This window comes from Phocoena phocoena, chromosome 2 (genome assembly GCF_963924675.1).
Source record: "Phocoena phocoena chromosome 2, mPhoPho1.1, whole genome shotgun sequence".
Classification (NCBI taxonomy): Eukaryota; Metazoa; Chordata; class Mammalia; order Artiodactyla; family Phocoenidae; genus Phocoena; species Phocoena phocoena.
In genome coordinates this window covers 85,715,835-85,732,405 of record NC_089220.1, presented here as the reverse complement: position 1 = coordinate 85,732,405, position 16,571 = coordinate 85,715,835, and the positions used below count along the sequence as shown (strand labels likewise).

General features: G+C 49.8%; 1 protein-coding gene across 1 annotated transcript in view; it reads right to left on the bottom strand.

Moving 5' to 3' along the window:
• Positions 1 to 16,571, bottom strand: part of STARD9 (StAR related lipid transfer domain containing 9) — a 126,243-nt gene that overhangs the window by 28,471 nt on the left and 81,201 nt on the right. The window contains 10 exon segments of the mRNA XM_065871712.1: positions 26 to 219; positions 5,446 to 5,549; positions 5,669 to 5,751; positions 6,453 to 6,590; positions 6,924 to 6,975; positions 10,485 to 10,664; positions 14,315 to 14,386; positions 14,809 to 14,886; positions 16,025 to 16,122; positions 16,288 to 16,497. Coding sequence (XP_065727784.1) covers positions 26 to 219; positions 5,446 to 5,549; positions 5,669 to 5,751; positions 6,453 to 6,590; positions 6,924 to 6,975; positions 10,485 to 10,664; positions 14,315 to 14,386; positions 14,809 to 14,886; positions 16,025 to 16,122; positions 16,288 to 16,497 — 1,209 coding nt within the window.

Here is a 16,571-nt window from a genome sequence, read left to right as displayed (position 1 = left end):
ATGGGAAGGGGAAGCAGGCTCCTACCGTCTTTAACCTGTTGGCTGGCACACGTCCCATCCAGTTCCCGTTCCTGTTTGGCTCTAATCTGTCCCGCTAGGATTCGCTGCCTCAAATCCCCCACGAAGCACAGGCGCTGCTGCTGAATCTGGGCCCCGCAGGGTGTCTCTCCAGCCCTTGGTGGCCTGTGGTCCTTGTCACTCTGCTCTCCCAGCGCTTTCCTGTCACAGGGGCCGGGGTTACCCGGGGGGAAATGTAAACCCAGCTCAGCAAACACCTCCACGGCCTTAGCCCCTCCCATGGAGTCCTGCATTCAATAAGGCAGAGAGGGCTTTGGACTTCTGGCAACTTGGGACACACAGGCACGGTGTCACAGGCAGCTCATGATGTCACAGTGCGGGAGGGGAGAACAGTCCTGAGACTAGCATATTCTTAGACTGTGGGTTTAGCAGAAACACAAGTTCATTTTGGTTAAGGAAAATAACCAGGAAAGAAAAGCGGCTGTTTTTAGAAAACACAACATTTTAGCTAAATCAAGAAACTTTGTCCTTTAAAAAAGAATAAAAAGGTATCTGCTAAAAATCTGTTGTAACTAGACTAGAGCAGAAGCTCCAGAAACACTGTGGGAATGGAAATCCTCTCCTCCATGTTCAGCGATCATGACTGCACCTCCACTCCTAAAGCAGAAACCCTCTTGATGTGGTCGTAGGAGAGAGGGAACTCAGATGCACGCCAAGCTGTGTGTGCAGCAGGAGCCCCAGGGGAGAGCTGGTCTCCACTCAAGGGCTGTTCTCGGTGAATGAGCCCTGGATGAGGGTTCAAGAGCTTTAGACTCGACCACACCTTTCAGAGATACATGCTGACATGTTTACTGGTGAAACTGTCCAAGATTTGTTTAGATCCGTTGGGGATATAAATGAAACAAGATTAGCCATGAGTTGATCATTTGTATTTAAAAATTTCCAATAATACAAAATTTAAAAAGGTTTTCTTGGGACTTCCCTGGTGGCACAGTGGTTAAGAATCCGCCTGCCAATGCAGGGGACATGGGTTCGAGCCCTGGCCCGGGAAGATCCCACATGCCGCGGAGCAACTAAGCCCACGTGCCACAACTATGGAGCCTGCACTCTAGAGCCCGGGAACCACAACTACTGAAGCCAGCACGCCTAGAGCCCGTGCTCCACAACAAGAGAAGCCACCGCAGTGAGAAGCCCACGTACCCGCTAGCTGCAACTATAGAAAGCCCGTGCGCAGCAACAAAGACCCAATGCAGCCAAAAATAAATTTATTTTAAAAAAGGTTCTCTTGGCTTTCATGAGGACCCGGGCTCAATCCCTGGCACCTCCACCTAAAAAAAAAAAAAATTCTAGACTACAGTCATGCTTTTACTCTGCCACCAGGTTCTTGTGTGACCATGGATAAGTCGGAGCCTTCCTCTGAAGACTGACAGCTTCTCCCCTCATGCTAACCTCTCCCTAGGTCACACGTGACTTCTATGCAAGGGCCTCCCATGCTGTTTCCGCAGGGCCTCTCCGTCCCTGTCATTCAGGTTTCAAAAAGAGCCAAATGCACGGGGGCTCCACTCCGGGCTGGGAGGGGGAGCGTCTGGGAAGGGTCAGGGTCTGCTGGAGACCGACACAAAAGCCCCAGCCAGCCTCGCTTATCCTGCCCTTGGCCCTCATTCCAGCCCCAGGAGGCCACGGCTCTCAGGCTTGGAGATTCTCTAAGTGACTTGACACTAGAAGCAGACGACAAACCATCTGAGCAGTATGCTCTGAGGGGTCCATTCCACTTCGGAGGTTTATCACTTTGTAGAACAGAATGAAAGCAGAGGTCCCCAAACTACAGCCTTCGGGCTAAATGATGCGCTGCCTGCTTTTGTGAATCAAGTTATTGGAGCACAGCCACACGCGTGGTTTATGTATCGTCTCGAGGGCTTCCGTGCCTCACTGGCCCAGCAGAATAGCTGCGGCGAAGGCTACAGCACAACCTGGCCCTTCACAGAAAGTCTGCTGCCTCTGTCTTAGAAGAAATTAAGATTTCTTAATGTAGCCTTAGGAGGACAGTGAAGGAGGGACGGGTGGGAGAGTGAATAGATGGATGGGGGCGTGGGTGGGAGCTGACACAACAGCAGGCTCCTCTCTGGAAAGGAGGCTGGGAGGTGACTCAATCTACAGTGAGTCCAGGAATCAGGAGGGGCCCAGGTACCTGTGCGAGTGTGCTCTGGGGAAGACGGCTGCTGGCTGCTGTGGGCAAAAGGGCAACACACAAGAGTGGAAGGTACAGAAAACAGGAAAGGCGCCGTTTGTCACACATAAGGCAAAGGCCAGGGATAGCAACTGGAACAAGAAGCCGGTTAGCGCCACACAAACAGAAAAAGCAGTTAATGGAAAACATTTTACACGTATATTTATATGTATCACGCCTGTGTCACAGCTCCAAATTGTGTCTGACCACAGACACGGCTGAATTACAAACCCGAGCCCATCAGAGTGTCTTAGACACACCCAGCTAAGATCTACAACATCAGATACAAGGGGTAGGAAGGAGATCTTTATTCTGAATTTCCTGAGAGTGTTCAGCTTCCTTCTCTGACTGTCCCCGGACCCTCAGATTTACAATCTGCTTCTCCCTAGAAGAGAGCTCCTCCACGCTTCCCCGGGAAAAGCTGTAGCCAGCCTGTCAGCTTCTACAGACCCAATACAGCTTCCTCCATAGCAGCCGCAAGCCCACAAGGAGAGGCTGTCTGGGAGGAGCCCCACAGACATGCACGTTTGTCCGAGGAGCCATACACCATCAGACTGAAAATGTCTCCTGTGCTGAGTACATCAGCCAAGTTCCCCAAAAGCATGTGAAAAAGAACAAGGCGACCTAAATGCTATATGTTGGGTAGATCACCAAGGGCCAGTCTTCAGTAACCTGCGGCCAAGGACCTCTGTCCCTCTCAGATGGTGCCCTTCTCCCTGGGGGACTCCAGCATCCCCAGCTGCTGCCAGGGCTCCATCGCGCCCTCCGGCTGCTCGGCTCTGGCAGCTTCCACAGCAGAAATGCAATGGCACCTACTCGCTGAGGTGGCAGAGGTTAGGGCAGCAGCAACAGTGACCCCCTAGAGCTTAACCTCTAGGCACTTAAGGTTAAGCTCCCCAAATTCCCAGGAGGAAAATGCCAAGAACACGGACAACAGACAGTTTTCAAGGACAAACTCTTCTCAGGTCCAGATCACTCACTGCTGCAGGGAGAAAAGGAGGCCGACAGGCCAATTTCCCCTGCTCTGGAGGCAGCTCTGGCTTCACAGGCTCCCCACCAGAGAAGCATCCCTCCAGAGAGAAAGAGGGCGGAAAGGAAACCTAGGACACAGGGAGGCTTCGGAGCCGACCCCAGCCAAGAGCATATGAGAGACCCTCATGGAGACACAAGCCCAGACGGGAAGCCCTGCTGACAACGTGCAGGGCTCCGCACACTCACTTTCTCTCCCGGCCCCTCTGCCTGCTCAGAGGCTTGAGCCCACACCACCCACTGCTGCCAGGGGCTGGCGCACACGTGCTGGCAATGGTAGCTGGGCAGGACCGGCCTGGCCCACAGGCTCCCAGAGCTGGAGCTTAAGAGCGAAGGCAGTGAGGGGGAGAGGCCTGCTTCTCCAGTCCCCCTCTGTCCTCTGCATGAAAGGGTGCATTCTTGGTGCAACTGAAAGGTCACGTCCATGCCCATGGAGCTAGAGAGCCTGAGAAGACCTTAAAAAGGCAGAAGCCCAGTGTTCTCTGGGGTGGATGGGTCCACTGGGGCAAGGTGGGAGGACAGGAAAGCAAAAGGGAGGCCACCTTCCCGGGCAGCCCCTGCCGTGAGGGCCTCCCGGCAGCGGGACTGTGGGGTGTCGGGCACTGGGCACTGGGCAAAGTATTCCATGTGCATTCGCTCTTTCAACCTGTGTCACGAGGACCCCTGGGAGGGAGATGGTAGCATCCTTACTTAGAGGTGAGCCAATAGGCTCAGAGACTCAGTAGCTTGCCTAAGGTCACACAGCTTTTCTGTCGTACAACTAGGAGGTAAGGTCGCTTTACCCAGCTCCAATGTATCTCTTCAGCATCCAAGGCTCTTTAAGTTGGAGAACCATTCCCTGTAGACCTCTGGACTTTGGGAAAAACACATCCTCAGTGTGACTTCCCAAAGGAACTGACCTAAGACAAGGCCTCCTTTCATGACTTCACTACAAAAAGGGAGGCCACTCTGACAAACAAGAGCCCCGGCCTCAGTCCTGAGTCTACCTTGATCTTGATATGCTCCACCCTATGTCACCCCTCAGGGCCCACAGTCACCCAACACTGACCATCCTCCCTTAGGCCCTGGAGCACTGCCAGCACGTGTGCGCCAGCCCCTGGCAGCAGTGGGTGGTGTGGGCTCAAGCCTCTGGTCGTCAGCAGCCCTCCTGTGAGCACCTGCCTGCTGCTCGTACTACCTGCCTCAGAATGCTCCTGTCCTCATCCAACATCTCACCACCGAGGTCTGCCCCAAGGCTATCCTCAGCTGCCATCAAGGTTCCTGGCCTGAGGAAAGAGCAGCAGGGGACCAAGGGCCATCAGAACCCTCCCAGGCACCCTGTGCTCATGGTGCTGGACAGCCCCCCACACCAGGGGTCGCACAGGTACCTGGTCCCCTGCTGACATTTTCTACAGGAAGTCTCCAAGGTACAAGCCACTGTGGCTTTCAGAATTGTGGCTTTTCAGAATAATTTCACCATTATTCCCAGGATCCAACCCACAAGGCATCTCGATCTGGGAGGGGGCTTCTATGCAGAAATGGATAAAGAACGACTATGAAGAAGAAAAGCAGTTCCCATGAGTCACGTAGGAAACTCGGACCCACACTCCACAGTCTCAAGGCAGGTGAAGCGAGTAGCACAGGGCAGAGCCCCAAGATATTTTCATGTTGGTCCTGGAGTTCCTGCCCCTCATGCATAGTACTGGGCCCATGGTTATGAGGAAAAGAGGCTTCTCAATCTCACAGTAACTTTAAAAACTCAGAGGAAGCCACAGTCCTGGAGCTAACTGACACACATGTGAGCTCACACACAGGCAGGCCAGAATTTAAAGGGGTTAATAGAATTTAAAGAGGTAGGTCCAAAAGCAGCAAAGATATCCACAAATACATCAGGTGTAAATCTTGTTGACAGAGGAAGTTGACCACAGGAAACATTATATGATATATACCTCTTTCAGTGATGAAGAAAGTTGCAATACCCAAGGGGAAACGAATGAAGGCCACGACCACCACCCTGCCAACCACCAGCTGAGCGGCTAGCTCAGCGTCCTCAGAACACTCGCCCACGTTGGTTCAGACCAGGCCTCATTCCGAGCTTGGCTGCTACACTCATCTCCTCCCCGCTCCATGTTGTAATGAATTAAAAAGCAAAACCAAAACGTCCCACAGCAGAACGAGCAGCTGTCTCTCACCTTTCCTTCCCAAGCAAAGGGCAAAGACCCAACCGGGAGGCAGTGACATCTCCGTCCAAATCCAGCCACTCCAGAGAGCCACTGCTACCAACAGTCTCTCCAACCTGCAGACAAGGAAGGAAGCATCATCACCCCCATCCCAACAGACCCAGACAAAGCTCGACCCCCTCCAGAAAGGAGAAGCGGGGAGGCCAGGAGCCACGTGGAAACACCAGGTGCTCACCTGCCTCCTCTGCCGAAGGACGGCGGCCTCTGCGGGGTGGTTGAATCGGAACTTCTGTGCTTTCCCCAGGGTTATGACTGCTCCTGTGGCACAGAGACCGACGCGAATTCAATGCACAGCTCGCGTTCTGAGCACATGTAACATGCAGGCCACGGTTCTGGGGCACAAAGTCCTGCCCCCACAAGTTGATAATTCAGCTGAGTCAATAAGATATGTATTCATTGGATACCGTACAACGTATGTATTGAATTAATGAGATGAACAGGAGGAGCTCTGCTATTCCCAGGAAAGCGAGATGAGCTCCAGGTGGAGTAGTCAGGGAATGCTTTGTTGAAGAGGGGTATCCAAGCTCCACCTCAAAGGACAGACAGAATCTGAATAGATTAATAGTAGGAGTAATAGTGACAGTAATCACGATAAGGGATGTTTTCTAAGTGCCAAGAACACTGCTAAGAACATTACACAGACTAGCTCATTCAATCCTCACAACGATTTTATTATTATTCCTATTTTACAGGAAATTGAGGCTCAGAGACTTTCCCAAGGACACAGAGCTAACAAACACAGGTACTAATTTCAGAGAGTCACTCTCTACTCTGGAGCCCTGGAATTGGGGCTTGTTTATGGGAAGAGGACTGTATTAGGGAATCTTCAGATCTCTGGGTGCAGAGGCTGGGTGTTCCATCATTAAAGCCTGCCTCACTGAGTTCTCTGGCTCTGGCCCATGAGAATGGAGCTCGCTGATCACTCATCCTGGCATAAACCGGGCTGTAGGGGGCCCTACCTTGGGTCAGACGGCAGGAGGCGGTGACCTCCCGGCCATTGACTGTGCAGCGGGCCCCGCGGGCAGGCCGCAGAATGACGACCCCACAGGCGCTGGTGATAGTGCAGTGGTCTCTCTCGATCCACTGACCCTGCAGGACTACAGAAGGGGGCAGGGGTCACTTGGGTGGAGGCACAGCCCAGAGAAACACCTCCTCCAGTCTTCTGATGAGATCAGAATCCACATCTGGAAGATCTCACATCATGACAGGAGAGGAAGAGCCACCCCCTGAAACCACCCAGACCTGGATCATCCCACCGTGTGGGTCTCCTCCTATCATGTTCCAGACCCACAACCTGTCAGGGAAAGAGGAGCGGCCCCTCAGACCTCAAAGATTCCTTCCTCTCAGAGCACCATCACGTTCCTCTGAAGAAACCCATCCAGCATGGATACCTGCCACAGAGCATCGGACCCATGTGCTCTGTCACTCACCAATGTCCTGTTCCTGGTCTGAGTCAATCCTTCCTATTTTTGTTGTCCCCTCCTAAAGGGAAAAACAAAGCCATTTTAATGAGAATAAAAACGGATGCAGCCCTGCCCCCAAAGGAGAGCCCACCTGTTTGAGCGTCATCACCGTCCTCCCATGCCCACCCCAGCCTTTTCACACCACTTCTCAGCTTTGCTCCAGGATGTTCTGACTGCTCTGCCCACTCATGCTGCAGCCCAGAAAGCCCCTTAGATGGTGGGGTCAGAAAAATGCACGACTAAGCAGCACCAGCTTTTTGCAAAGTCCAACTAGGGCTGGCCAGCTCCTTTCTATTCCATAGCCTGGAGTTAGGCCGTCAGAGCTTCTCTAGTCTGGGGAAGTGGGCACATGGGTATAGCTTTCTCCCGGGGCTTAAGGTTAATGTGGTCCAAGTTTGGTCCAGTCAGTCTCAAAGAGACATGCCTTCTAGGATGATGTATGGAAGCACAGGATTTTTACCTTCTTGGTCCGCAGATGAAGTTTAACAGACACCAGATTCTAAGAAGAGTAAAGCACAAAAAAGAAGCACAAAAAAGAGAAAAGCACATCTAGAATCAAAAAAGACTGGAAGAGAGTACAAGAGAGGAGGGGGAAACTGGAGTTACTATCAATGAATCACTGGGTTAGTAGAAGACAAGGCCTTTGGCCCTTGGACTATAACAATGCAGTTTAAGACCACATAGCTCTGTTTGAGGAAGGCAGCAACACGGCAACAGAGATGCGAGTTTAGATATGTATTTATCTTTTCTTTTTTAAAATTTATTTATTTATTTTTGGCTGCATTGGGTCTTCGTTGCTGTGCACGGGCTTTGTCTAGCTGTGGAGAGCGAGGGACTACTGTTTGTTGCGGTGCGCGGGCTTCTCATTGCGGTGGCTTCTCTTGTTGTGGAGCATGGGCTCTAGGCACGCGGGCTCAGTGGTTGTGGCTGGAGGGCTCTAGAGCGCAGGTTCAGTAGTTTTAGCGCACGGGCTTAGCTGCTCTGCGGCATGTGGGATCTTCCTGGACCAGGGCTCAAACCCGTGTCCCCTGCGTTGGCAGGCGGATTCTTAACCACTGCGCCACCAGGGAAGCCCAAGATATGTATTTATCATTTACATTTAACTTTTCCCTGTGTCCCGGGCACTGCGCCAAGTGCTTTACAGATAGCTCTCATTTAATCCTCTAACAACCCAGAACGTAGGTATTACGATCAGGAATCTGAAGCTGACAGGGGATAAGCTGCCCAGGGAGCCCACCCACTAAGTAGGACAACCCTGGCTAGCATTCAGGTCTCTCCAGGTCCTGTGCCCACGTGTTTCCAACCTCGCCAAACCACCTGCCCGGTGACTGATGTTTTTGAAGTGACTGGAAAGTTCTGCACTAGGCTTCACTATCAGCAGCCAGAAAGGAGGGCCCTGTAGCTCTCCCAAAATCGCCTGAGGAGAAAGACCCCTGGAAGGAATGAACAAGGCTCTGGCTCCCCCCGCACACCCACAACCAGCCAGAGCCCAGGCTTTTCCTCTCAGCCACTGAGGATCACACGATCCAACGGATGCCGGTCTCCAGACACCGCCATCCAGAATCGAGGGAGGGGGGTCAAGACCACTCTCAGGGGTTCAAGGTCAGCCCTGATGATGAGGCACATTCCTCCCAAAGGAATAAAGGCCACAGCACATCCCAACTTCTACATCTGCAGAGCAGAAACTACCCCAAAATGTGCTGGCATCTCATTTAACATGGGCTGAGCTGGCGCCTGTGCCTGCTGCCCCTCTGCCTCTTTATGCCTGTTTATTGGGAGGGGCAGCAGCACAAAGGCAGTTATGAGATGAAGTCCAGGATATCAGTAACCTGCTCCACCCTCCCTTCCTGCTGCCCGCTCCCCACCTAAGGTGCTTCCCAAGGTGACTCAGGCAAACAGTTCCCAGGCCACTGCGAGGGACTAGTTCTGGGTCTGGAACCAAGTTAGCAAATAAAAACAGAGAATCTTGATTGACTACTGTTACACTACTACCCAAACCAGGATCTAAACAAACAAAAAGGGGGCAAATGGGTACAAAACCTGCAGAAATGCCATGATTAGAAGTAGCCTGAAATCCTGTTTCCCCAGGTTCATGTCCAGAACATGAGGGAGGGAGTGACCCCCAGTGCACTGACTTGGCAAGGACACCAGCACTCCAGCATCGTCCATCTCCCGCCTCCAACTCAATCTCCCCATCATCCTTCAACCCTCTGTGGCTACCCTAAGCTCTGCCACTTGACGTCTAACTTCATCCACTCACTCCACCTCCAATCAATATATCAGATCAGTTCTACTCAAATACTGAGTATTTTAATCCATCTGGTCTCTCCTTGACCTCCAACCTCTCCCCATGGTTCTGACAAATGGAACGATTGATAGCCTTTGGTGTTCAGATTTGTTATTAAGGTAACAGATACTTCTGCCTGGGGCATTTTCACTGAGATGATTTATACTGTGTCAAAAAAAGAAGCTACTTTAACCTTCTGTCTGGGAGGCTCAGTCTCTGACAACTTCCCTGAGGGCTTATCCTCAGAACACAGACTTTCTAAATGTGTGAGACGTGCCGACATCTTCCCACCACATGTACTGCAGCAATAGCAATCTGACTTCTCCAGGGATGACAGCAGCGTCACACATCCCCATAAACTCTGTTCCTTTTAAATGTCAGTTTAACGTGCTGGGGACAATTATCAAAATGAAGATTGGATTTTCAATGAGCATAGGGATTTGGGCCATGTAAAGTATGTTCAGCCAACCATGGGGACTGTCCTTCTATAGTAGGACACTTTTGATGAGGACAGGATATGAGATTACATGGGTCACTAACCCTCAAAACACTTCATTCAGAAGTGAGGCCCTGGCCTCCAGGTGACAAAGAACGAGGGCAGCGAGGTCTTTGTGGAAGGCCTTCACAACACTCTATTTTCTGTGGGTGGCTGCATGTCACGCCCTGGTCACCCCTCACCCCCCAGCTCTCTAGACTCCTGCATGCTTTCTTGAAGCTTCCTAAATCTACTCCCTCTTTCCTCTCTTCTTTCCCAGGCAAACCTAGTAATGGAGAAGGGGGGTTGAATGAAGTGGGAAAGTACGGGAAGGGAACTGTTTCAGATCTTTTGATCCCTTTAGCCTCTGAAAGCCGTCTGTGAGCAGCCTGTATTTGCGGGGAGCGCTCAGGAGTGCTGCCGGAATTTCGAGGTTAGGATTTCACCTCCATGACTGCACTCCTGTGCTTCAGGAAGCCGGATAAGGAATACAAGCATTATTCTTACTTTAAAACAAGGAAATTTAGGCATAGAGAACAAAAGTAAGAGAGACAGTAGCAGCAGCTGAACACCAAATGATTGTTCTGATTACTAGTCTTCTGCTGTATTCATACAAAAACAAAACATCAGTTGGTTGGCAGGCCCAGTTTCCTGAGGGCACACCTGAGGGCAGCTCTGCGGCTTTCTTCGATGCTGCCGGCTTTTCCCTCCCTGACCTCTGGGGCCAACGGCTTAAGGAGAGAGGGGGGTGCACCCGCCCGCTCACCTTGAGGTGATAGAGCACGACACCTGTGCTGAGCACATCGTCCTCCAAGGCCATCAGGTGTGGCAGGCTGGAGTCGATGACCAGCCCAGCCCTCCTCCTGTTGATGTCCACTCTGTAATGTTCCACGAGGGCCTTCCACTCGTTCCACTTACGGGCCCAGTCTTTAGTCAGCTGGTCAATCTGAGGAGACAGAGGAGGTGGTCTTGGACACTCAGTACAGGGAGCAGATGAACGGTCCAGCGCCATCTGGCCCGATTCCTCACGGCATCACTTCCTCACTTTCCTCCCTGTGACTATTCAAGGCCGCACATGGGCCCTTGCACCTCTGTGAGCTCTCTCTGTTTTCTAAGTTTTCCTCAAAAAGCAACTGTTACTTTTATAAATAGAAACTCAAAAATGTTATTTTTAAAATTTTCTGCAATGAGGATGTATTGTTTTTATAAAAAAAAAAGCACCATAAATGTTATTTTTAACAATTATTTGGGGACTTCCCTGCTGGCGCAGTGGTTAAGAATCCACCTGCTGGGCTTCCCTGGTGGCGCAGTGGTTGAGAGTCGGCCTGCCGATGCACGGGACATGGATTCGTGCCCCGGTCCAGGAAGATCACACATGCCGCAGAGCGGCTGGGCCCGTGAGCCATGGCTGCTGAGCCTGTGCGTCCGGAGCCTGTGCTCCACAACGGGAGAGGCCACGACAGTGAGAGGCCCACGTACCGCAAAAAAAAAAAAAAAAAAAAAAAAGAATCCGCCTGCCAATACAGGGAACACAGGTTCAATCACTGGTCCAGGAAGATCCCACATACTGTGGAGCAACTAAGCCTGTGCACCACCAACTACTGAGCCTACACTCTAGAGCCCGCGAGCCACAACTACTGAGCCCACATGCCACAACTACTGAAGCCCGTGTGCCTAGAGCCCGTGCTCCACAACGAGAAGCCACCACAATGAGAAGCCTGCGCACCACAACAAAGAGTAGCCCCTGCTCGCCACAACTAGAGAAAAGCCCACACACAGCAACAAAGACCCAATGCAGCCAAAAATAAATTAATTAATTTTAAAAAATTAGTTGGGATTTGAGTCACATATCTATTGATATGTTTAAATTCACCTTTCCACCCCCCTCCTATGTGATCCATACTGGGAGTCCTCTTGTGAACTTCTCTCCCAAGGTGCAGCACCTTGAGTTCTAATATAAGCTTGTATGCACCTCAAACACCAACAAAGCACCAAGACGAGTCTCCCCAGGGAGAGTGAAGACTATGAAACTGGTCTGAACTACCACACAATAAAAAAATAACAACAGTAATAACTAATGTTATTAAACACTGAGGGCGGCGGGTGGTGTAAATTGGGAGATTGGGATTGACATATATAATACACACTACTATACATAAAATAGATAACTAATAAGGACCTACTGTACAGCACAGGGAACTCTATTCAGTACTCTGTAGTGGCCTATATGGGAAAAGAATCTAAAAAAGAGCGGATATATGTATATGTATAACTGATTCACTTTGCTGTACGGCAGAAACTAACACAACATTGTAAATCAACTATACTCCAATAAAAATTAATTTAAAAAAACACTGAGAGATTATGGATCAGGAACAGAGTTTTAAAAATAAACACACCGGGGCTTCCCTGGTGGCGCAGTGGTTGAGAGTCCACCTGCCGATGCAGGGCACACGGGTTTGTGCCCCGGTCCGGGAAGATCCCACATGCGGCTGGGCCCGTGAGCCATGGCCACTGAGCCTGTGCGTCCGGAGCCTGTGCTCCGCAACGGGAGAGGCCACAACAGTGAGAGGTCCGTATACCACACACACAAAAAAATAATAATAATAAAAAAAATAAACACACCAAGGCTTAGAGGCCTTAAGCTAAGCCCACTTGGGAAACATGAAGGAACAATGTTGAATATAGGGTCCTTTTTATTTCTTACAGTGGAAATTGTTATCAAGGCAGGAAGCTTCTTTTGGGAGTGGAAGAACTGAGGAAGACCAGGAAAAGGAACTGGATTCAGCTAAGTCCTTCTCTCATAAAGAGAAAACTTAAGAAAAAAACAATCATGCCAAGTTTAGGTACAAGTATTTTATGACTCTAGAAACATTCTTTTTTTTGGCTGCCCTATGCAGCTTGTTGGATCTTAGCCCCCCGACTAGGGGTCGAACCTGCGCCCCCAGCAGTGGAAGCACAGAGTTCTAACCACTGGACCGCCAGGGAATTCCCGAAACATTCTTTTTAATGTTATAATCATTGAGTTGAAGTTTGAAAACTACAGGGTACCCGTGAAGGGCTGGGTTGGATTGGGCCCTGGCAGAGGTAGGTGGCAGGGCACATCCCCCTGGAGGCGCTGCAGAGGACACCTCCCCTCTGGCCAGCCTTCATCACCCACTGCTACCTGCCTAAGGTTGTAAGACTAGCAAGCGGCAGGTTCAAGTCCAGGTCTGCCGGCCTGTATAAAGTAAAAATGCTAATGTGCCTGGAATGAACCAAAAGTCAGACCATATAGCTAAATACAGAATTTTTGAGAAACTTCTGGATATGTGAAGTAGTCCAAAAGTTTAGTTTGGGTAACAAAATATTGACATAGCCAGGATACTTTAAGAACATGTAAGGATGATGCAGTAGAGTACTGGAAATGGGGACATTTGTTTGCAAGACCTAAATCTAACCTGTCACCAAATAATGCCTGCTACTTCTTCCTTTTAAATGTCGCTGGGGGACTTCCCTGGTGGTCCAGTGGTTAAGACTCTGTGCTCCCAATGCAGGGGGCACGGATTCGATCCCTGATCAGGGAACTAAGATCCTGCATGCCGTGTGGCACGGCCAAAAAAAACAAAGTAAAAAGAAAAACTTAACACAAGTGACTTTTTTAAAAAAAGTCTCTGGGAATCACCATTTGATTCAATCTCCCAAAATGTCCTCACCCTCATGGGGTCACAACAACAGTCTCTTTCCTTGTTGATCTCTCTGCTTCCAGCCCTCAATCCATTCTACATGCAACTGTCATATTAATTTCCCCAATATACTCCTTTATCATGTCACTAACTGGGTTCAAGAAGCTGTGAGTAACCCTGTTCATGTCAAGTTCAAACCTCCTGAACTGGACCTCTCCTCCCCTACCCTCCGCTCCTCTCTACCGGGAGCACATATCCTAGCCAGCTTCGCTGCCCTCACACCCCGTGTGTCCACGTGTCTCACACCAGCCCTTCTCTCACTTCCGTGGCCTTGCTTCTGTTATCCCTCCCTCACCCCAATACCTCTGCCCATCTCCCTATCTAACAGACCCTATCCATCCTCCAAGGTCTAGTTCAAGTTCTCTGCCTTCCAACTGCAGCACTGAGGCTGGCCCTGAATATTCCAAGCCACATTTGATTTCTTCCTTCCTAAGCTCTTTACGTCTAACTCACCTAAGTTATTTCATTTAATCATTCTCTAAATGTGCTTCCAACTAGACTGCAAGCCATCTTAGGGCAGGGACTTCTTTGTATCTCCTGCAGCATTGTGCCGAGCACCTAGTTGATGTTCAATGAATACATGTCATTGATTTACTTATTTACTAGAAAATAATTTTTTTCCTAGGCTACTGTCACTATCTGAAGGGAGTTATCACGATCCCCTGTGAAAACAAAGCAGAGTCAGAAAGCCAGTCACCAGCCCTATGACAAACACATCCCCCAACTCAAGGCTCAATGGAGACAACGGCTGTCTCTATATAGAACCTCTCTGTCCTGGTGGGGGAGCAGTTCTGGCCCAGAATGATGGAGGGAGGTCAGATCTGTTTCCAAGGTGATGTGAAGCACAACTGAGTCTCCCCAACAGACCCACCTTCAATTCATTTTGGAGAGCCAGCTCCTTCAGATTTTCATCCTTTCCCTCATTCAATGAATGGAAGTTTCTCTGCACAAAGAGAGAGATGTGCTTCATGGGTCCCACCCTCACTCTTGTGAAGGAAAAGATGCAGATAAAGGAAAGACTTTATCGTTAAAATCAGAAACAAATCAGAAGCCTAAGTATTTGGGCTCAGATTGATACAAAGAAGGAGAATTCAAGGAATTTTTTCTGGAGGGCCCCATTCCCCATATCTGCCCACATACAGACAAGGGCCATTCAGGAAAATGCCCTTTGGACAGCAGAGAGGACACAGTGAGAGGGTGCCCACCCCATCTGAAACTACACAGGTAATCAGAGTAATCACCATCCTATCTCTGGCCTCTGCTCTACAAGCATCACCTGACTGAGAACACAATGCAGCAGGGCTCAGATACCCTGCAGAAGAGAAGGGGCTCTGGAGGACAGAAAAGTCCTGACTGCCCACATACCAGCTCAAAGCTCAGCAGCATGGCTTTCAGTCTTCCAATCTCTTCCCTGAGTTCTCTGATCAACTTCACGTTTGCATCCTGAAACACAGAGAACTCGGTCACCACTAATTGATATCAGGCCCCGAATGGCTGTGAGATGCTACTCGCAATTAGCCTGGAAGAAGCGGATTACTCCTTTGGAGTAACTTCTAGGGCAGTTTTTTCAAAGTGTGGTCCCAGGATCAGCAGCAACTTCACCTAAGAACTTGTGAGAAATGCAAATTCTGTGGACCACCTCCACTCCCGCAATGCCCCAACACCTATTAATCAGAAACTCTTGAGGGCTGGACCTACCTGTGATCTAACAAACCCTCCAGGTGATTCTGATACACACTAAAGTTTGAGAATCACTGCCTAGAGCAGGAGGTCAGGTAGGTAATATAATACAAATGCCAGAGCATGTAAGGTGCTAATCTTCCTGTATTGAGTGTGACTAAACTTAGTACCTGACAAATTACATTGCCCTTTATTTTTTTTTAAGTCTTTATTGAATTTGTTACAGTATTGCTTCTGTTTTCTGTTTTGGTTTTTCAGCAGCAAGGCATGTGGGATCTTAGCTCCCCGACCGGGGATCGAACCCACACCCATGCATTGGAAGGCGAAGTCTTAAGCACTGGACCACAGGGAAGTCCTTACACTGCCCTTTAAAACAGTCCATAAATGGGCTGTATGTGGGCCACCCATTTGTGATCCCTGCCCTGGAACTTTTCACCGAAACTGCAAAGTAGATGAGGAACTTTTGGAATATTCTCATTATTAATTCAGCTTTCAAGACTAAAGGATTCCTCATATGCAACTTTTACCCAAAACAGAGACGGCACTGCAATTTGCATATGAAAAAAGGCACAGAGCAACATAAACTTGGAATAAAGGCAGTAAACACAGACACTTTTAAATGATCTTTCCTCGAGTGGCAACAGTGTACAAGGGCTCTTAAGACCAATGGGCCTTAGATAAACATCTAAAATAAATTATTCAAAAAAGACAACTGAATGAAGCCAGTTGAGATATGAGAGACCGGTATGACACTGAAAGAAAGAATTTCACTCCCTCGGCATTTGGAGAACAAGTCTGGCAGCTGGGGTGAGTACAAAGAGAAGGAAATCAAATGAGAGGAAAAAAGGAGAACTTGGAGTAAACTGCTGTACCAGACCAGGACTTCAAATGAAGGTCTCACCTCATTTACCCGTGGCTTGTTGATGATGTTTTTGGCGTTGGATGCATATCTCAACGTGCTCATGGTCTCACTGTAGCTAGTGTGTGCAGGAGACACGGCTGGGGTAGAAGGAGAAGGTTAAAACACACGCCAAGCCTTTCCAACCCAGCCCATGACCACTGGCCTTGCTGCCGTCGCCCAGGCTGTCTGAGACCCTTGATGAAATGGGCGGCAGTGGCAGAGCACCAGTCTCAACACAGAACCAGCTCCGGCAGCCTACTCACTGGCAACCATGATGGTTCTGGAGTTGCCTCCGAGGCTGTCCTTCAGCAGCCAGGTCAACACAGAGTCCCGGTAGGGGATGTAAGACTGCCTCTGGGAAGGTCCTGCTCCACTGCTGGTCCTGGAAGGAGAGCTAGGGATCCCACTGTCACTACCATCGCTCACTGTGCTGCCAAGGCTCTGGCAGCTGTTGAATACCTGAGAGTTCTGGGCTTAAAAGACAAAAAATAATAAAAGTGGAAGAAAAAAAAGGAATTACGAAACAAATGCATTAAAACAAAGCAAT